Source organism: Scophthalmus maximus, chromosome 22, assembly GCF_022379125.1.
Source record: "Scophthalmus maximus strain ysfricsl-2021 chromosome 22, ASM2237912v1, whole genome shotgun sequence".
In the NCBI taxonomy this organism is placed as follows: domain Eukaryota; kingdom Metazoa; phylum Chordata; class Actinopteri; order Pleuronectiformes; family Scophthalmidae; genus Scophthalmus; species Scophthalmus maximus.
In genome coordinates, this window is record NC_061536.1 from 2,751,700 (window position 1) to 2,774,794 (window position 23,095).

At 41.5% G+C, this 23,095-nt stretch overlaps 1 protein-coding gene across 2 annotated transcripts in view; it reads left to right on the forward strand.

Annotated features, from left to right (window-relative positions):
• thsd7aa (thrombospondin, type I, domain containing 7Aa) overlaps positions 1–23,095 on the forward strand; it is a 127,454-nt gene that overhangs the window by 39,195 nt on the left and 65,164 nt on the right. For both annotated transcript variants that reach the window (XR_007030342.1, XM_047330306.1), the window contains exon 2: positions 17,788–18,973. Coding sequence is in view for 1 of the 2 variants with exons in the window: in XM_047330306.1 (XP_047186262.1) it covers positions 17,788–18,973 (1,186 nt within the window). In the remaining variant the exon portion in view is untranslated. The remainder of the gene's footprint in view (positions 1–17,787; positions 18,974–23,095) is intronic.

A 23,095-nucleotide genomic window follows, 5' to 3' on the forward strand; every position in this document is an offset into this window, starting at 1 on the left:
GTGGACAATTCTGGACCTCACAATGTACAGTATGCATGTCCTTGGTTTACTATCAGTGCCAATGCAGAAAGTAGTGTGCTTTATTTAGAGCAACACATCGATTTCACTTGCTGTGACTCTTTCAGATTGGATCAATTTAAAACAATTATTTTGGGACTTACCATGACGTCTAACCTTAACATTTACCAATTTAACATTTAGTTGCTGAATAGATGCTTAAAAAAGTGACCCCATATAAGGCCCTATACACTGAAATCAGCCCACAGCCCTGCATTGCTCCTCTGAGTTTGATCCCTTCACCTTTGACATTTTCATTTGATATTGAGCTGCACTGCTGCTCGGAATTGTGGGTATAGGGCTCATCGCATGCAGCTTTAACGGTTATGTCAAAGTGGCGGATGGGTAAGAGCAGGTAGAGCATGAGGGCATAGAATCTCATAATCAGATGAGGACAGCACGGACTTCAGCAGACCCAGAGCCACCAAGCACCTCCCACATACCGCCCCCCCCCAACTCAAAGGTTCTTCATCTGTCCATCATTTTTTCTCTCACCAGCCTTCCCATCCTTCCTCCCACATCCTCAGGGAGTGTATTTACCCGTGTTTCCCAGCCAAATCCAATCATGTTAGCCTCTCCACTCCCTGGTCCTGGCTGACTAATGCCTCTCCATCTAAAGGGCAGATTCCGCGAAAGAGCCGTCGCACTGTCTCCTCTCTGATGCCATTGGTTCTCGGCCTGTCCACATTGTGACTAACTGTCTCCTCCTCCTCTTCCTCCCTCAGGGCGGCTGTTTCTCATTGAAAAAAGCCTTTTCAGATCAGCCTCACTGTAGCCAGGCCCTCAGGTGTCTCGATAAGGTCGGCAGCCACTCAAAGCGTGGTGGTTCTTCATATGTCCCTGCTGCTCAGAGGTCATCAATCAGTACAGCTACAACTACATTTTTTTTTTTTGCTCAAATATATTTAAAAGATGTGAGTATGTTTTTATCTGCAGCTAGTATTATCTTTATTATTTTTATTTTTTCGAATCCTACAGCATTTAGACTATCTCATATTTCTGTGACGCTTCAAATAATTCCATTCTACCACTGCTGGTTTGACGCAAACAAATGTAGGTTGATTTAATTTCAGAAGAGGAGCAGTGATAACTTTATGAATCTAGAGGATTCTTCTAATTCATTGTCTGTGGTAACAGGCAATGCCGATTCACTCTCAACCCACAGTCAAGGTAAAGAACGAAGGAAACAATCTTACCCAGATAGCATTCAGATATGGCCCACATGTTAAATAGCAAATGTGGCCCAACATCCCCAATCCAAAGTGGGCCTTTCTTTGAGTTAACATGCGGTGCTCTCATCAAGATTTGGGACAGATCGGGTTTATTTGGATCGTTCTTGGTTGACATGCGTTCATTGCTCTGGCTTGCTTGTGGCCCAGATCTGGCAAACGAGTATCATTCCATACGGTACGTGGGCCGAATTAAAGTGTTGGGTGTGGGCCAGCTATGGGCAATGGTAATGTTGCTATGCTGGAAACATTTGAGGGCTGGTAGGTTTGAGGGGAGTGGGAGTGTGTGGCGGGGGAGAAACCCAAAGCAGCCAAGTCATTGTCAGGGAGTCATGGTTTAGGTGTCGTCAGTTGTGTTCGCCTGAAGAGGTATGAAGGTATCAGCATGAAGTGTCAGTTATAATGACCCTGATGTGCACTTGAATATGACTGTACATTACTAGTCAGCGGGTAGCCACACTGCCGTCCGCAGTGACAGTGATTGTAAAGCAGCAATGGCACCAGTTGTAGCAGATCTCTCCACAGGATCCGATTACCTTGTTACAGAATAAATAGCATTAGCCTAGTTAGCAAGGCTCCTGCAAAAAAGCCTAAGGCTGGAGATTTTCTTACTCTTTAGCCAGTTGTACTACCTGTGTATTACCCATGTTACTTGTGTATTCCACTAAATGATATAGAACTCTCAGATTTACATTCTGTAAGTAAAAAACTTGGCGATACTGGAGGAGGTTAACCTGTGGTTATTTCTGAGATCATGGAAGAAAAAGTGACCATGTCGCCATTGTAGATAGTCTATGAGGCGTTCAATTTACCATGTTGTGACATATGTGGAGTATCTGCGCCAGTTTCAATTCAGTTTCTCTTCAGGTTCAACTATACAATTTAGTGCACATCCTGGTGGAATTCCCAAAGGCCTTTGGTTCACGCTTTTAGTGAGCATGGATGCGCTCAGTAGATTCCCTGGCAGTCTGCCCACTCAATATTTCTTAAAATTTTTAAAAAGATAGACATGGAACGGTCAGAGGCGTAAGCAAAAGCCTCAAATATTCCTAGGAAAGTAATTGATTACATTTCATATTATGGTAGCCTTCAACGGACATTGGCTCCTGTGTTTGCTGCCACATCCCGAACTGTTCCCTCCTTCACAGGGAAAGAGAGTTTTCAGTGCTTTGCAAAAAAAAAATTGACAGAGCAGAACGGGTGCAAGAATATCTCCCATGGATCAATACTAGTTGAAACATTTAGTAGTTGCAAACAAGGCAGGAACTTCATGCCTTTTCCAGCTTGTTTGTGTGTCATGAATGGTTATGAACCCGCTGCTGCTGCTGTAGGGAGAAATGCTTTCCCCCCCTGCAGACCACACCAGCTCTATAAAAACCCAGTCTGGGAAATAAACCAGTCCTTAACATCGCCTCCACGCAGTGCTAGTATATTTGAATGCCGGCTGCATGAATATCAAGCAGCAATCGTAACAGTGGTGCGTGTGTGTTTTCTCGCGTGGCTGGGAGGGCTGCGAGTGGGTGGCAGCGTGTAATTAATCCTTTTGAAAACACTTGAGATAAATGTGCTCTTATCTCTCCCCAGTCACTCCGGCATATTTCCACAGATAACTAGCATCTGTTTTCTGCTCGAGCAGTGCAGTGAGATGAAGTAGACTCCTGGATACTGTACGTGTGCGACCCCTCCTCTCATGTGCTTTTGTCTTTTTTTGTTGACTACACAGGTACTGTAGCATAATGATGAGTCACAGAGAGCACAGAGAACACACACACACACACACACGGGTCGGCCACGCTTCAACAAGTCACTTTAAACAAATCTCCAGCTCAGACACAAAATGTTTGCAGTGACACTGGTACGATTAAAGGAAACTTGTTGCAGGTCTGAGGTTGCAGCTCAGTCTCTTCAATATTTGTACAAATGACAAAACTTTACTTTTTCAGAACCTGCAATCCTTCGCATGTCCAAGTAATGGATCTCAGATGGCATCAATATAGTGTCACGTTCATGTTCTGAGTTGACTTTGGCTTGTTAGCTGGTGGTGGAGAGTGTTCCAGACCACTCACTGGACATTTCCAGTATCCCGGCACGCATTTTAGTGTCGTTCAACCCTAAAAGAATTACGGTTTTAACCCCAAGCACTAAGTGGGTTTTTTTGCCTAAACCTGACCATTTTAACCCAAATCACATGGGAAGGATTGGTGTAACGTTTTGTTATTTGAACGCAGATTGATGATACATTTTGTGAGGTTGCCAGCAAAGCTCATCTATAGGTTGCTTGGTTATTTGTCTCAAAGGGCCAGGTCACCTCGATATCACAAACACAAACCTTACCTTAACCAAGACCTAACTAACCTGAACCCGAAAACCAAGTCTAAACCACGGGTTAGTGTGTGTGTTCCAGGTTGAAGTCCCCATCAAGATACAACCCCCCCAACATGTATACAATTCTACACACTGTTTCCACCTGTGTCTGTCAGTGTATTTGGCAAGATTATACAAAAATTGCTGATCAGATTTCCACCTCACTTGGTGGAAGGATGGAGTATGGGCCAGAGGAGAACCTGATCAATTCATGTTCCTTTTATTTTGAGAGCTATAAATGGTTTGAACTTGGCGGAGTGCCATTCTAGTTTTTATTGAGTTTTTGTAAATTGTATGACTTTGTGTTCATCTGGCATGCTTTATTAACATTTTTGGGGCAAAACATTGCAAAAAAACTCAACTGGATTTCCTCCATCACACTCGCTGGAAAGAAACAAAGTGGAGCATACAGATCTAATCTGTGTCATTACTATATGAAGCCATGTGCAAGGCAGCCTTCTTTGTCAACACTGTTCAGACTATTCACTGTAGCACATTTTAACGTCGCTGGATGGCCGCAGCAACATGACACCATCCCAGTTTTTCATGCATTATTTTTTAATGAGACGTCTGCATACGACACCACTGTGCACTAGTTGTGTCTCAGTTCTGACATGATCCTGGAGGCCCTTTCTAGAGATGCTTATTATATATTTCCACGTGGCAGCAGGGAGGATGTTTCCAACAACCAGCAAGTCAGCTGCAGTATTTATGACAAATCATGGCCAAACCCTCATTGAATCCCTGTGTTTTAAGCCACAGTAGCTGCAAGGCTATGAGATGCATTCAGTCGTATATTAACCTCAGTGATTGGGTCGGTTTGTCTGTTTATGGTTTTGTCTGGATTACCCAAGTTTTGGACAGATTTGCACGGACAATTTTTTTTGAATCAAAGATAGTTCTCGACAATGGTAACAGGAAGGATCGAGATCTGGAAGGTGAAACATCATACAGGTGGGGGGCTGCTCAGCCTTGGCAGAGGGCTGTGCCCTCTTTTAGAATCATACACTTCAGAAGGCACATATAGGTCGTAACTCACACAAAATGTATTTTTTTATGTGCACGGATCCCTGACGATTGTTGTTTGTGGCCTGGTTTTCTCCTTACATTGTGGGTGCAAAACAGTTTTTTCTGAAACGTTGAAAATTTTACCAACAGTCACTTAAGATGTTCAAGGTGAATACAATCTGGTGAGGACCACACATTCCAGAGAGACACTTTTTTGACACTGCTTGAGAGGATAGTTTTGGACAACACACTAGACACAAAAAAGGAAATGTGCAGCAGTTGTGTATTTGTAGTGTATATTCATTAGGCATTGAGTCTGACTTTTGTTAGTGACACTACAGCAGTATTCCTGTAGCTGATTCTGCGTGTTTATTAGCAGCAAAATAATTTGCCCTTTACTCACATTTACATAAACCTCCATCTGTCCACTTCGGAACTAAGCTACGGTACGTCTATCCAATTAGCTACTACTCTAATCCTATTGAACACTGTACTATCAAGAGTACCATCTAATTTCTCCAGGGTAAGATTAACACAGGTTAAAACATTGTTCTTAATAGTTGACTTCTTGTGATTTTAATTGAGAAAGTGAAGTCTGAGTTTTCTTGTTTGTGTTTTCTGTGTAATTCTCCAGACAGAGATATCATTCACATTTCCCCCCGTAGCTGAGGTTCTCTCTCTTCTGTATTATTGTTCATTTTTGCCTGTGACATTTTCAAAGGTCAGGGGGAAGGCAAAGAAAAATAAAACCTTGGCAGGAGAAGGTGGAAATGAATGTAGTAGCAGGGAAGGATTAGATTTATATCTGAAGGCTTTAATGACTTCTACAGTTATTCAGGCAGAACCGCTGTAACATTTTCACAGAATATTTAGCAGTTATGGGTCCATCCAAATATGTTTGAAGGTGAGGTGTAGATGAAAAATGTGGAAGATTTGAATTGCAAACATGGAAAATCTACATGAAATGCTGTACGAATTTTTTTATTGATGCATGGAGTGTGTTTAAATTAAAGGGAAAAACGTTGTTAAAAGATAGTTTGCGGTTGCATGGGAAATGTATGTCATAATGAAGAAATTATAGAGATTGATTGTTGCGGTGGGGAATCACCCTGTTCTCTATGATCAGACATTATCTACTTACCTGGGCACAAAGCAGAGGAACCTTGTTTGTGTCCTGTAAAGCCTGGAGAGAGGTGCAGATGCTGCAAAGTCGGCCCTGGTCGCGTTTTCTAAACCCAACGTTGTGAAACCTGTGCAGGAAACTGTGATTGCTTGTTGCCATTATGATGATAGTGCCAGCGTCAAGCGTTGAAGCAATGTGTACATGTGAGTGTACCATTACCCTGATGACAGCAGTGAATGCATAGAAACACTGATATAGCTAAGTTAATCAAACTGCTTGGCCCACAACAAACAATGCAAACAGTCCACAGATACACCTAGGGGGAATGTGAGGCTGTCATGCTCAATGTAGAGAAACACGGTCACGTTAAAACAGATTTTGCCTTTGATCCTTATCAGTCATGGTAAATTATTAAGATGGGAACGTTTGGTGTTGACAACCACGTCCCCCTTCGTACATCCCGTTAGAATGGGCATTTTGCCATGTTTATTATTCTACACCTTTCTTATGGAGAAAACATCCCACAATGCTCTGAGGGAATGTATACAGAAAGTGTCATGTTGTCATGAGTCAGTGGGTTTGCTGTGGGCTGCAACTTGAGTCGTGTTTTGTTTTGTTTTAAATCCCATATTTGAATATATATATATATATATATATATATTTTTTATTAACTGGCATTAAAAGTGTTAGCATTACCTGTTACCAGTGTATCCATTAATGTACAACCACCACTGGGTTGTAATTAATAATGATTATTATGCAAGTTTTGAAAGTATATATAGATTTTCTTTAATGGGTCTGTGGACATTCATTTGGACATGTGGTATGCGTGCAAGTCACTCTGAATGTGGAGATATGTGCATTGAGATTTTAAGTTGTGACTTTGAGGAATATGACTCTTGATGCAAATTGCAGCAAATGGGTGCTAAGGGTTTTAAAGTACACCCTAAATGAGGTGTGGGTTAGCTACCCCTGCTGCCTTATAACTGCTGGCATGTTGATAAGTGGGACAAATCAGCCGAACACTACTGACATCCCATTGCTCTCTCCCTCCACATGCCCCTGTGTCCTGGACATGTGTAACTCTCTATGTAAATCCCTGTGCTGGTGGGTACATCTTAACAAACATAAATGAATTAAATGTTTCCAAAAAAATGTTACACCAGAAGCTGTGTCATTTCCCATACTGATATAAATTGCAGAACCAATGCTGAATACCTACTTGAACTTCTGTGCATGAAATTCAAGCAGCTTTGGTTTAAAATGGACCCAATCCATGTGGATGTGTTTACGAGAATTTCTAAAAATATAAAAAGATATTTGCTCGTACTAGAAAAATGCCTTGAAATTCGGACCTGGGCAAAAAAAGAAAAGAAAAACAAAAGGTTAGTACCATCTGTTCATGTTTTGCTTCAGGTCTGAAATACAATATCCTGAGCCAAACGCTGCATTTAACAAGCAGCATGGTCTGCTGTGCTCTGCTGTAGTCGGAGCTGTTTTCCATGTAGCAGCACGACACCCCAAATGAGCCGTGTAATGTCCCCTCCTGAAAGGGATGGCTCCGCTGTTCTGACAAGCCTTATGAAAGATGCATGAACGCTGTTTTGTCTGAGCCTATGGTGCTTCTGCATACCTCTATCTGTATTATTCTCACTATGATCTTAGGTTACAAATTGAACAATGTCTAAACACCATGAATTGTTTTTTAGTTTTTTTTCCAGTGTTGCCTGTTTTTGTGGATATACTGTAATGCTTCATACACTTTCCAGTCATTTCTATTTGTGTACCACCAAATCATAACATACATTATCCCAGCACACTTAACACAATAGGTATTTAGTATTTAATATCACAGAAATAATATTTCCCACCAAAAGCATGCACTCTGTGACAGAGGGAAAAGGAAGAAACCTCCAACGGTACTCCTTCTGCAGCATTTTAGCTCAACTGGAGGCTTTTTACAGACTTAATGGGACATCCTGCTAATAAAGAACTACGATAGTCTTGAAATAATAAAGGCATGGACTAGTTTCTCAGCATTCTTTGTGAGACAGTGTTTTCTAATTTTCATAATATTGTGCAGGAGTCAGACATCATCTCTGTCACCTAGTTCTTTTGACAATCCTGTAGTTTCATCACCTGATTTGTTTGATCCTGCTTCATAGATAAATACAGCTGGGTTTCATCTGCGTAACGATGCACATTCTTTGTGAAGCTTTCTGATAATGTTGTAAAGAGACTTATACCAGACTACTGCTTTTACTTCAATCCAAATAACATGTTCCAGTCTCTGTTATGAAATCTTGTGATCCATGGTATTAAATGCACGACTAAGATCTAGCAGGACGAGTACAAGGTCCATTGTCTGAGGCAGTGTGGACGTCGTTGGTAACTTTCAGAAGTGCTGTTTCTTTACAGGCTTAGCAAACGATTCCTCTGCAAACAATCACATGGTTTGCAACAGCTTTTTCAAGGACTTTAGAAATGAAGAAGAGGTTCTACAAGTGTCTATAGTTTGAGTAAACATTTGTGTCACAAGTAGGCTTTTTAAGCAGACGTTTAATTACTGCAACCTTAAAAGCCCACGGTACGTAAGGCTGTAATAATGATGGATTGAATAGATCTAATGAGCAAGTGTTAATTAAAAGTAAAACCTAATTACACTGACTAAATGGAATAGGGTTTAGAAGACAAATGGATGGTTTGGATAGAGACGTTTTCTGCGAAATCTACAGACGCGAAGCAGTCCACATAAATCAGGTGTTATCGTTGATTTTAAAGGCTACTCTATTGGACAATACATCTGTGCCAGTCATGGGGAAGAAGTGGTGTATTTTTCCACTAATAGTTTTACTGTTATTTGGATAGAAGCTCATGAAATCATTACAGCTGAGAGTTTATGGAGTAGATAGTTCAGTAGAGCTATGACTGTCAGCCTGACCCCAGTGCTTAAGAAAAACCCGGGATTGTTCCTGTTTCCTTCTTTTAATGATGAATCATAGCGGGTTCTGGCATCATGGAGGGCTTTCTTGTATTCTTAGACTTTCCAGGCTCGTTGAAATTATGTATATACTCAGTGAGGCTGCTGCACTGTCAACAAGATCATCAACCAGTGTAGTAAAGTTGTGATAGCTGTCCTCTTTTATATTGACACATAACAGTGAGTTGTGGAATCCTCTCTTTAAATTTTATTACAGCATTATCAGATGGTGTGTTGACTCTTATGGAACTCTCTCCCAAATGCAGTGCAGTGGATTATTTTGGACTTAAACACAAAACAACCCCAAACTGTTATAGTCATATTTTTTATGATATAGTATGTTATACCTTTGGTTTCTAATTGTTTTCTTTCTTTTTTTATAACCTTACAAATCCAGTATCCATATTGTGCAGCTGTGTTTTGGAGACTGATGCCATGCAATCATGTGAAAGCGCATCTGGTCTTTGGTGACCTCAGGACGAGCAGAGCTCATTTCCACACCAGCTTCTCGTTTGATGATGCTCTCTACAGATCACAGACCAGAGGCACTCAGCCAGAGTCACAGTACAGACACTCTGATAGCAGCTCACCCTGAAACAAGCAGGTGTTGCAAAGACTGCAGCAGACAATAAGTTGTTGTGAAATATGATGAGATGAAAAATTGTTCCCCAGAAGTGAGTTTGTGTTTACAGTAATGTGAATACATTCTTACAGAGTTCTGTCGTCACTTGTGCTTTCTGTTTTTTTTTTCTTCTTTAAGTTAGTTAATCACTGAAATACTAGAAAACAGTATAAAATAGCTTCAAAATAGTAATTTCCTCTGTATGGTGAACAAAGATGCAGTGGAACTGGTCTTTTTAATACTGAAGAGTCTTTGTGGTCTCGACTAGGAGATGCAGGTCGGGACTCTGGGATAATTTGCAAGAGTGAACAGGAAGTCATGTCCAGCCAGAAGCATACTGTACACAGGTGCAGACACTGGATGTTTCGACGGAAAACAAATGTGTTTTCTGTGAACATTTTACTGGTATGCGTGTGTTTTTTGTATCGGGCTCAGTTACGTTCTCGTTGTTGTAAATTAGTTGTACTTCTATTAAAACCCTGGACAGAATCAAACTAGAGAGCGATGCCTTTGTGATCTCAACAAAACTATGATGTATTTGTTAGGATTCTTGCCTGAAAAATCCCTACAGCCCCAGTTTTGTTTTTACCACCGTGGCAGTACACATAATGCATCATTGTAACTGTTAGCTGTCATCTCTGCTGTATAAAATTGGAAAGATTTTACATTCAGCATCCCCATCCCGCCATTATTAGCACAATGGGGTTGCTGAATGTAAAAGGAGCCATACTGACTCACCTCCGCTGTGGAGCTGGTGACACTGAGCTCCCAATTAACTTGGCCTTTCGGGAAATAGGGCATTACATTATTTATATTAGATTTGTTTCTATCTTGGCGCATGAAGTGAACCCCACGACAAACAATTAAAGAAGGATAAGGTCTAAAGCTTCCTTGAATAGTGTATACAAGTTGACATTTGACTTTCAGTATCTTTTGTGACCCGGTGCAAATCCTCCTCCAGGTTTGATGCAAATCTGTGTTGTGTCAGTGATTAATCAGTGAACAGGTAAATAATTTAGTGCCTCCTGTGGCGAGTCAAGTAACCCTGAAAAATACGGAGATGCACAATTTCTCTTTAATCCACTACAATCCAAGACACTGCACATGACGGGATGATGAGCCAAGAAAAAAGACAAAAAAATTATGATGAAATCAGTAAAAGGAAAGTGTAAGATATTCTGAATGCAGGGGAGTTACAGAGAGAAGGGTGCTAAATAACCCGGACAGAGAGGCTGAGGCTGCAGAGAGATGATGAGGAAATCTGTGTTCGGTGGTATCAGTAAAGGATTTGCTTTCCCTTGAGCTTGTTTGGGGCTTGGCAATTGTAGTGCTGTGAAAGTTCCCAGGAAGAACTGTGTAATGCACACAGAGAGGCACCTCAGGCTGGCTGAAACGAGTTAGTGTATATGATATATAATGCCCCAGTTAAGTACCTTTTGAGTAGCTTGCTGCTTAGCATCCCATAGACAACAAAGTGCAGTTTTTTGTGTTGCTTTCCTAAAATAGAGAGCAGCTTTCAGCTTCACTTTCAGAGGTGCTTCCACAAAACTAACCCCACCCACTCCGTTGATTTCAATTGATAACAATGGTAACTTTATATTTTTGTCAGGGAAACTGCAGAACATAACTGCACTGTGCAAGAACAATGATAAAGAAACGTATTATATGTTGTTTGGGGTCTTTATTTTTTTTTTTTTCCTTTTGTGGTGTTTGAGTCTCCAAATAATCGTCAGGTTGCGTTTGCTGTTCTGGCCACACTTATATGAGCCTTTATCCAATATGAGCTGCGCATCAGATTTACTGTGGAGGCTACCCAGGATTTACAGCTGCCCTTTCCGTGATGAGATGTCTGTTTTTGCCTGATATATTTGCCTCTGGGTTATTGTGGGTTTGCTCCAGATTTCACACTGCCATATATTCTTTGCAGAATGGGTGCCGTCAAAGATCTAAATGGATTCTCTCATCAGGTTACATGAATACAAGCGTGTAGTTAAATATATACAGTATACAATGTGACTGTTTTAGCAGTGCTCTCACCAGAGATGTTGGTGCTCGCTGGATCATTGCTGAGCAGTTGCACAGAAAAGAAAAGAAAATAGAACCTGACAAAATACACAAACGACGTCAATTTAGTATGTAATTTTTCTTTTCTTCACTGTATCCACGTAAGACTTTCCTTCAGAATTCCAATGCAGACCTGGTGATGCATCAGCTGAAAGGTTATTATTATCATGAGAGGTAAACCAGGCATGAACACACACACTTTCATCAAGCTGCTTTTTATATGCATTTTTAATTGGTACTTTAACATGATTTTTTTCTGCCTGGGAGAAAAGCTGTGAAAGTAAATACAACAATGCAATGAAAACAGATCCTGCGAACATATGATGCCATACAGAAATCCCATGACTATGATCTCACTGAAGCTTCCGCTCTAGGAAAGAGAAATGGAATCAAAACTGAAAAACAGTGAGCAGTCAAAGGTTTATTTCATTATAGGCAAGCATGCAGTTTTTGGAGGACAATAACTGAATGATGCTGTTTACACGTGTGATCCAAAAACAGGTTAGTGGGTCAAGGGCTCTGTTGTTCGTAAATGAGAGCGGTTTCCTGCACAGGGTCTAAACATTGTCGGGCATTCATCATTGTTGTAGGCCTGTTATTATGGACTTACACCTGGAATGTGAATTCCTGAAAATATTGTCTCTGCGTCAAGGCATCCAGTAGTTAATGGCAAAACCCTGCCCTTTGCGCTGTCTCTTTATCGTAGACACGTGTCTGCGATAAAGATATGTATGAATACAGATTGACTGCCTGCTGCTGCTCCTCTCATTTTCTCTCGCCTCTCTATCCCACAGCCACTGGTGGGATGCACATCTCACACTGGTTTCCATTATCCCTGCAAATGCCAACGCCAATCTTCTGTTTTGGCACCATGGGAAAAGTGGGAGGGAAACCATGTGGGAGGTCGGGGGGTTGCAGGGTAGGTGGTGTCCACAAAGAGCAATCCCATTATTTAGGGGAAAATAAAATCATCACTCCCGGATAAAAAAAATTCTCGGGCTGGCAAACTACACAGGAGATGAACCTGAAACAACAACTTAAAAAAAAGAAGGTCTTTGTTCTCGTCCCCTCTGGCAGTTAAGTAAACGTATCTCAGAGTTTTGTTTGTAGCTCTAAAGACAAGATGTACTTACTTCATGTTTGACCTTGTCTGCTCTATTGATTCGTGTTAAAGGCTGAACAAATAACTGCAAAATAAATTAAGTCGAGAAGTGAGACTGAATTGGATTTCTGTGTGAAAGTGAGGAAGTCTGTGTTTGAATTTTGTGTGACCCTTGACTGTACAAAAGCTTTATAACAGCTGAACAGGAAACACATCAAGCGACTCATTGTGTTGTTGCAAAACCTGGCGTCTGGGCAGTAGAAGTATAAAGCGTGAAAATAAAAAAAATAAAAAAGCTTTGAACCTTATTTTGTATCACTTCACAGTAGTAGGGTTCCTAGGCTGAATCTCGGTTCAAACTAACAAACCGACCATGGCCTTTCTGCGTGGAGTTTGCATGTTCTCCCCGTGTATGTGTAGGTTCTCTCCGGGTTCTCCGGCTTCCTGCCTTACTTCCAAAAACATGCAAATTGAGGTTAGGTTGATTGGAGACTCTACATTGACAATAGGTGTGAATGTGAGAGTGAACGGTTCCTTGTCTCTGTATGTTGGCCCTGTGATGGGCTGGCCACCTGTCCAGGGGGAACCCCCGCCCCTCGCCCAATGTCAGCTGGGATTGGCTCCACCCTTAAGGATAATGTGGTACAGATGATAGATGAATGGATGGATAGAATCTTATGTTGGTGCAAATTCACCACATGTTTTAATCATCTTTCATTAGAAGCTATTTTTATGTAACCAATTTTTGAAAATGCATTTGTGTCTCTCCTGACAGTACTACACAGTACTGTAGTTACTACCTACATTTGCAGCCTGTGCCAAGCATGGCCTGCCATTGGCTAATTAACTTGAAATGTTTTATCATTTTGTTTCTTTTGTGGCTCCCAAATCCGTACTGCCACCTCCAATGCCCTGCTCTCAGTTGTTGTCCTTATCCTCAAACTCTTTGATCACAGAGAAAACAAGGCTCTGTTTGAAATTACAAACAATAAATCTTGCCCTGCAATACATGAAGGATGATCTTCCTTCATAGCCAAGACTTCTATCAATCGGTGACAATGGCAGAGCATGCTGGGACATTTACTTGACTGGTTCCAAAATGATGTTGGTGGGTCCTCTCGCCCCAGGAGTGTGTTGATATGTATCAATGTTTGGGAACTGTTTTTTCGTTGTAAATATTCCAGGAAGGAACATCTGGTTTCCCTTAATCAGTTCCAATGGGACATGACTGATGTATAAAAGGTCTGACTTTGATGGGGAATTAGAGTGGAGCTTTCAGATGGTGTGTGTGTGTGTGTGTGTGTGTGTGTGTGTGTGTGTGTGTGTGTGTGTGTGTGTGTGTGTGTGTGTGTGTGTGTGTGTGTGTGTGTGTGTGTGTGTGTGTGTGTGTGTGTGTGTGTGTGTGTGTGTGTGTGTGTGTGTGTGTGTGTGTGTGCGGGCTGTGCTCTGTGTTTCTTGCAAAGTTGTTAATGCATTTCTTATACTCAGTGGCTGGTCTGTTTGCTTATTCTGAGGAACAGCAACAGAACAGTGGGCTGCTGTGAGTGCTGTGAGTGTGCCCATGGCCAGTGTTTAGTGCACTGCACACTGTACCAGTGGTCTCGGCAGAAGCCACTGTGACTGCACTGGTGCTGATGTGGGGAGGAGAGAGATAAATCAAGTGATAGATGCTCCCAGCAGAGCCTTGGGGCTGAGGATCACAGGGCCAGTGGAGTGTGGGTACAAGGCCAATTACGGGCCTGGCTGAGGCAGACCTCTTTCACTCATCTTTCTTCTCACTTGTCAAATCGGCCATGTCTTTCGCTTGATATTGACATCCGGGATCATTGTCATATCTCCTATTGCACTGACGTAAACAAGTTAACAAACAATATAATAATAATTATATATACATATATAATACTGGCCCCTCTGTGTGTTATTTAGGACATATGTCTTTTCTCTCTGCCTTCAGAAGACAGACGGGTCCAGAGTGCGTTAGATTGGCACAGTGGCTAGAAATGTGGGGGAATGATTGACCTTTACCAAGTGAGGAGTAATGCAACGAAGAAGAAGGGTGAAGAATGCTTGTGAGAAACTGAAATTGAGAAATTATCAAGTGTTCTGCAGACCAGTAAAGGATCTGTAATCAACACTTGCTGGATATCAATGCGACCAACCCTCTTGCTCTTACTGTTTAGCTTACTTTCCGTTGTGCATTGTGCAATGTCCTCAAATAATGACTCGATTACAATGCTTCTGCTAATAAGGGGCGGAAACGTGAGCACCAGGGGTCCAATAATTCTTAACCGGAGCTAATGATTTCGAGTTTTCTGTGTGTGTGTGTGTGTGTGTGTGTGTGTGTGTGTGTGTGTGTGTGTGTGTGTGTGTGTGTGTGTGTGTGTGTGTGTGTGTGTGTGTGTGTGTGTGTGTGTGTGTGTGTGTGTGTGTGTGTGTGTGTGTGTGTGTGTGTGTGTGTGTGTGTGTGTGTGGAGGCTTCACAAAATTGGATGAAATAACAGAAGTAATATCAGAGTAATTAAGAGAAGTAACATCATAATTTTTTTAACGCTGGCGATATAAATCTCAGGAGGAGACGGCATTGTTACCTGGAGTCTTGTGATTATAAAAACACAGCTGTTCCTCATTGCTTTGTCTCCTTGGTATAGATCAGTGATGGGTGTTTGTAGTAAAAGAAAAAATGGAGGCAGGGTGTGATTAGATGTGCGTGTCAAGCCTCCTGGAGTTTAAGTCTTGTTGGCACAGTGCCCCGCTGTGCCGCTTGGCTCCTCTAAGTGGGTAATAGGTGATGTAGGCCAGCGTGAGTACTAACCCCTCCCTCCTCCATCAGCTTTTGGGCTCGCTCGCCATCGGCCCTCAAATAACTGTGTCATTCAGTGGCATGTTCATAAATTCTTGTGAGCACCTGCATAGAGCTCAGACAATGCCGCCTGCCAGGGAACTAATCTTTTATGGCTGTAAACATGCTGGCCTCTTTAGAGAGCAGGATATGGAGGAAAACCCTGAGCCCAGATGGCTACTTAGCCTTGCAGCATGTAGCCTTTTTGTCTAAATCCTTAATTACAAAATCAATTTACCGCCATAAGTTTTTTTCATCACCGACCTCTCCAATACATCACAATGTATTATCTCCAGTAAATGCTACAGAAAATGAGCACTGCATTTCGTCATTCCCAGCCCAACTAGATAATGGCAGCCGCGTGAGAGATGTCACTTCTGCGACTGCAGCTGTCCCTCGTGTCTGCGGCAGTTTCTTGCTACAGCTATTGATCCGTATTGATCCGGATCCTCCTCCTACAGCTGTATGCTAATGCCATTTGGTTCTTCTGTTGACATTTCCATTGCTGTATCTCAGCTCTATAGATTGAAACCGTAAAGCACTAGTGGTTAATGGAGCCTCTGACTTATTACCTAGCTGTAGACAGTTGGAGCTCTTTTTTGTTCTTTTTGTGAGACAGCCGGGGAGATTAGACATTGCACTTGTGGTTTTGATGGAATTGTGTTTAAAAGCCAGCAGTGGTCCGTTTCAGTGGATTCATCCAAGATTGCAATGACATTTTTTACAGATGTCGGCGTTCTCCACATGATGAATCTCAATGATATTTGATGATGCTCAGACTCAAGTGCCACCATGAGGTAGGCGTGTCTGATTCAGACAGCAGGATGGGAAGACATTGAATTAAGAACAGATATCATAGGTACTCAAATAAGAAATCCGAAGACTTTAGTGTCTTATAAGCTACTTATGATGTGGACATGCCTGTAAAGTCAGCCAGAAGTAGTTTTTACACAAGACAAAATAGTGAAATCAAAGGATATTCAATGTCGGCAGTGACTGTAGTTTTGGAAGTATCAGCTTCCAATTCTTGGGTCATGTATGCTGAGGGTAAACCCCTGCAGTCAGGTCATCAGAGCCTCTGGTGTTTTCACTGCCGGGTCCCGTTGCTGCAGATGGGAACAAAGGTCCCACTCCTGCACTGTGATGAAGATGCCATAGATCAGCCAGGTCCCCCTCCCCCTGAACAACAGGCAACCTGAATATGAAGATAACTAAACCAGTACAGCATATTTATGCTTTGTTTTTATTAAAAGGTCAGAGACATGAAGTGCCTACTTGTTTATGAATGAAGGGTTGATGTGGAATTTGTTTTCTGCTTGTGTTTCCATAAAACACAACAAGGTTTGATTTTGTTGTCTTTTTTTAAATATTCTGTACCTGTTAGAAAAAAAAAAAGCATCAACAACAAAACAACCTCATCATGCATTCTCCTATATCGGGTGCACACAACCGTGTCTTCACCTACAAAGGTTCCCAGCATTATAAAACCGTACAGGGCTAATGATTTTCATCTCGGCACCCTTCCTCCTGTCAGCTAATTTTCATGTTCCTCCTGTACTGATTGAGTCTTAGGCTGTTGTGGCTCTGCATCTGCTGCGCTGCTAACAGGGGCTTTGTGCTGAAAGTCGATGATTACTTAGACCTTTAATTGCATTCTCATAAATCCAGTGGAAGTGCAATCACTATTGACAGAGGGTGATTCAACAGTGAGTATTTGTCAGGACGTCATTATTGCACTCGGAAGCACTTCAAATACCCAATGTGGAAAGGCAGTAGTTTTCTTCAGAAGCACTTTAGAATTGTAAATATGTGCTGTTTTGGTTTGATAAAACATTGTGTTTTGATGGAGGATTTTTTTTTGCGGCCATCAGCTGGTAATGATGTGGATTGAATGGTTTCCAGTGGGATGGAAGGCTGTCCATGAAACATACTTTTCATGTTTATTCTCTCTTTATAGGCTTTTTGATGGAAGGCTATAAGCATTTTCAACATGAATGGGCGTGGTTTTCCATTCACACAGTTAACACAGTCATATTCGCTCTGGGAGCAGTGCATTGTAAAACTGAGAAGATCTACCAGAGCAGCTGCCCCACTTAAGAGCTTTGAACAGCAGCTGTTAAAGAACGATTGTGGTTTTCTTAGAACTTTGGTCTCACCGTCCTAGAATACTGGTAATGGTAGCATCATACACACCAAAATGATGGCTAAATCTGAGAACAGCTAGAGATGCTGTTCTCAGATGTTATATTTGTAACTACATTTAAAGTGTAGGACCAATGTTGTAATAAACTGGAATCTAATCCTAGTGACAAGCAGTTCTCTGTTTCTTTCCTAATCAAAAATCATGATTCGATTCCTTTGACCGTTCCCTGACCACTCTGTTGTCTTACTCTTTACAGGTCCATGGGGTCGTTGTATGGGCAGTGAGTGTGGTCCTGGAGGCAGCCAGAGCAGGGCGGTATGGTGCGCCCATTCTGAAGGCTGGACCACGCTGCACACCAACTGCGATCAGACGGAGCGACCTGACAACCAGCAGAGCTGCTTCAGAGTGTGCGACTGGCACAAAGATCTTTATGACTGGCAGCTGGGTGCCTGGAACCAGTGTGTCCCAGTGTCTATGCGCAGTGCCGGGGTGCAGCGCCCTGCTGTGTGCACCCGGGGAGAGGAGGGCATCCAGACCCGCGAGGTGGGATGTGTCCAGAAAGCGAATGCTGAGCCCGCAGAGGATGCAATCTGTGAATACTTCGAGCCTAAACCACGCTTAGAGCAGGCCTGTCTAATCCCCTGTCCTCGGGACTGTGTGGTATCAGAGTTCAGCCCGTGGACTACCTGTTCAAAAACCTGTGGGATGGGCTTACAAAACCGGATCCGCTTCATTCTGGCTCCGCCACTGTTTGGTGGGGCAGCTTGCCCGAACCTGACTGAGTTTCAGACATGCCAGCCAGGGCTCTGTGAGGGAGAGGAGAGCCTCTACAGCCTCAGGGTGGGACCTTGGGGGCCCTGCTCTGTACCACTGCCAAGGCAAGCCAGACAAGCTGTCAGACCACCCAGAGATAGTGACAAACCATCCAGGGAAAGTGATCAACTTTCCAAAGATGTAGATAAACAGTCCAGAGGGAGTGAAAAACAGTCCAGAGAAGGTGTCAAACAGTCTGATGAGGGTGACAAACAGTCAAAGGGAAGGGACAAGCAGAGCAGAGTTGGGGACAAACAGCACAAAGGAGGAGACAAATGGTCTAAAGAGGGTGATAAACTGCCCGGAGATGGTGACAAACCATCCCGACCCAATAGAAAACTGAGTAGGGCAAACAGGAAACCAGACAGGCCATCCCGACAGGCAGACAGGCCCAAACGACAGAAAAAGGCTAAGAACAAGGAGAAAAGAGAGAAAATGAGAATGAAAGTCAGAGATCGGTTAAGGGAAAGGGGCAAGCCAAAGGATCCCGAGACGAGAGAACTCATCAAGAAGAAGAGGACCAGGAACCGTCAGAACCGCCAGGGAGGAAAGTTCTGGGACCTGCAGGTCGGCTACCAGACCCGAGAGGTGTCTTGTGTGCACAAGAGTGGGACTGTTGAAGCTCTCAGGTAAGAATGACTGACAAGTTTCCTCATGTGTCACTTTGTAATGGGATTTTGGATGAACTTCAGATGTTTCAGAGGCTATTCTAGATGAAAAAAGGTTGTTTCAGAATCAAGACTGGAATGAGGATTATGTTTGTATCATGGTAGATTTTTTTTTATATAATTGAGGACTTTCAAAGTTTTTGAATTCGGTTCACGATTTGGTAAAGGTGAAGTAGAAGGCTGTCTGTGATGGATGGATGGACAGTTATTTCATGGGGTCAGGGTGCACTTGCTGAAATGACTGATTGTAAGGAAACAATCTCTGAAATACTCAATTTGCTCTGATGCTTTCACTCTGTCACTGTGTTATCGTACCATTCACAAATAACTGTTATTCAGTTTGGAGAAAAGATAATAAATACATTAAATTTAACTTTTAATTTGACATCATTGACACAAACTACCCCCCGAGGTTTTTGGAGTGCTTCCTATAATAACATTTGCAATATTCTTAATATGCCTTTAGTACATTTTCAGTATCACAACATAACTACACACTGGAATTGGATTGTGATGACATTTTGTTTGTTCTGATTAGACACAACATCAAAAGTATTAAAGACTTGTCACATGTGCATCAAATACCTCGATGGGCCCGATTTGGTTGTTCATTGACCCGTTACATGACCTGGTTTGTTTGAGGCATACTGAGGTTTTCAGAGACGTCCACTGAAACCAGAATGGCAGACAAATATCCCCCGGAGTTATATGCCTCAATGCAAATTTACACACTAGTGCCGACGTTCAAGCGACCCTTTTTGTAGAGTGTCAAAAAATTCAATATTGTATGCAAAGGTCGGGATTGTGGATTTTATGCGTGACTGACAGTAACAGTAACTGTAACAACTGTCTTTCTTCGATCTTAACCACGCGGTTTTTGCTTGCTTAACCTTGAAAATAGATTGACCATAGTTCATTTGCCATAAAAGCAAATAATTTTCCCTAACCTTAACCATACCAGGGTGTCCTGGCTGTGTAGGGGTTTAAGACCATATACCTACAACATCCCCTTTATTTATATGTATCCCTCGCTTGTCAACACTGTACAAGACAATGTCTGTAAACTGTGCTGCATGAAAAATGCCCCATCCCCCAGACAAAACTATCATCCTGCCGTTGACAAATATTGTTATAAAAAATATTTTTTTAAATGTTGGCACAGCACATTAAATACCTAATCTGTAAACATCTCTGTCAAAAAATCATAGACAAAGTTCTTGGACTAAACAAATGTGGCTTGGTTGTTGTGTGCTGTCAGAGTGCTTCATGATGCAGTTGAATGCACGGTCTGTGGCACTCACTGGTTTCAAGTGTCAGTGCTCATAACTCTGTCGTTGGTTATGTGTTGTGAAGCCCTGTAAGCCTTCAGTTTTACCTCTGTTTGCTAAATGAGATCATCCTAAATCCCACATGAGGGCTTGAGCTTAATTAGTTGTCTGTCTGTTGTTTTTTTATTTTTAATAATGCCACAGTGCAGAGGCTCGGTAATAATGCTAAAGGTTACAAGGAAAATTGCTGTCAGTTTCAATTAGTGAGTGTTCTACATCAATTTTCCTATTGCACTTCCTCGGTGTACATAGAGCTTCTCCAAGCTCGATTGCAATGGATGCATGCATGCATCAACACTCCACTGTGAGGTCCATCCAAAGATGCACAGTCTCTTATCCAGTGATGTCAATGTGCATGAGGTGTCTGAGAGCCATGCTCTTTGTAGGGGAGGACTGGCCTCATTCTGTCTGTCTGCTCTTCCTCGGCTCTAATGGAGGCCACTGAGCAGGGTCCATTACTTCCTGAGAAAATCAAGGCATTTGTAATATACATTTGCTTTTAATGCCCAGGAGAAGATCAGAAATCATACGTCAATCAAACTTCAAGCCACCGCCACTCATCATATTATGTGTTCAAGCAGAATATTACTTAATATTTGCTTAATACACAAAGACTAAAATCCATTAGAGAGACACAAGTACTCTGGCTCAGTTTAAGCAGAGGGGTTATATGGAATATCAATACTGGTGGAGAACAAGAAATCCTGAAAACGACAAAACCACATTAGTTAATCATACTGTTTCAAATGCTTAAAATGACCTTTGTCCATCTTGTCAATGACATCTTGCGACCTTGGCATTACACAATTATTGAAGCCACTGTGTTCCCTGGAACACTGAAAGCTGAAGAAATGGATTTGTACCTTTGTCTCGATCTGTGCCTCATCACAATTTCAATCAATTGAGTTTCCCACAAGTGGACAATTTCTAGAAACATCTCAATGATGATTAAAGCAAACACAATGGACAACATGGAGTGCCACAGTAAAGGGTCTGAATACTATTGTAAATAAGCAATTGACTTTGAATCAATTTTTACAAAAACATTTTACAAAAAAAGGGGTCTAATTTTTGTTCCAAAACACAACTATGGTCAATCATTGATGGTGATTACATTATATTCGGAATAAATGCTTATTGTCCCCACAGGACGATTCCAAATATTTCTGATAATTTTAAGCGTAATAAACTAAACCAAGAACTATGCCTAACTTATGCAATGATAGGTCAGGTGTTTGGAAGAATCGAAGAATGTGGGGTTTGCTGTCGTTTTCCTCATGTGTTTTTTTTCCTAATAATTATATGACACTTAAGGAAAAGGATAAGTAAATGGGAATGGCAATGGGAGGGGGCCTTAAAGAGGCAGGAGGCTGGAAAGAGAAGTTGCATGAATGGAAAACTTAAACATGAGCATAATATGTCCCTTTTAACTTTGCATTCATGCTTTCTTTTTGCTTCTGGTTGGTGTTTCTCATGACATTAGTTTAATGGGTATGATGATAGCAGCAGTTAGTGGTGACTAGTTGGAAAAACCATGGGCAAAGTTACTTCAAAGTCCAAACTTACATTTTGTGCTGCTGTTCTAACTTTATGATTAAAGGGTGTTACAGAGAATGAACCTCAATGGCTACAGGGGAATTCTGATAAGACAGATGACTAAAACAGAAGAAAGAGAAACAGACCCAAAAGAGCAGACAGTTTGTTTGTTCACAAATCTTCAGAAAGCCTCTAGAAGTTCAGGAAAAACTCAGAAAAAAACGGAATTGTTGAGAGTAAAATGGGAAGCGGCTTCTCTTTATCCCAAATGGCTAATCAGCCTCTACAAAACACACAGTGAAAAAAACAAAAACAAAAAAAAAACGGTGTCTTTTAGCTGCACAGTAATCCCATTATTGAACAAAGCCATGGTGGTGTGAAGCTGCTGCTGAAAATACAGATAACAAATTGTTTGGGTTTGTTGACGAACAACTTTCAAACCACGTTTATCATTTAGCCTGAGTCAGACAAGGAAAAGCTGTAGGAGCTACATCCAGATTTTCCCAGCCTGTATAGTCTCTGCACAACAGTCGCTTTGTATGGTTCTTAGTAATCTACTCTGAGAGTAAAGTGTTTGTACTTTTTTACATTTTTTTCAGACAAAGAAATGCAACTCTCTGCCTTCCTCTTTATCTTCTGTTGTGTGTACGGCTGTCAATCGGATGCTTATTTTCATTTTATGAATATGGTGATTTACAAGTTTTAATTATTTAAAACTAAAACCTAATTATAATCCTGTTATATCGGAATTTTGACACAAAATAGTATTTTTTTGTTATTTAAGATTGTGGAGATATCAATCAAACTATAGTTAAGTTGCGTTCAGATCAGGCCACAAAATCACTTATTTAAAATCAGTGGAATATTGCTCATGTTTGACAATGTGAACATTAGTTAAATCTGGTGCAATATGATTGCACCTCTTATTTCCAGTTAAAGTCGAGCTGCAGTTTGATGTTGCAGGTTTTTTTGGCAAAAATAACATTGTGCAGTATTTTAATACCCTTTCAAATGTATTTGAAAGGGTATTAAAATACTGCACAATGTTAAACACTCAATTATAGAATTGTTTTTTTAAATTTTTGCAATACCTAAAGAGATGTAATGTTGGTTAAATGTTGGTTATACTATAGATTTATTTTTAATGACACAGAAACTATACCATTGCACAATCCTATTAGCTCAGGGCAGTCAAATGGGTCTGTGTTAAAGGTCATCT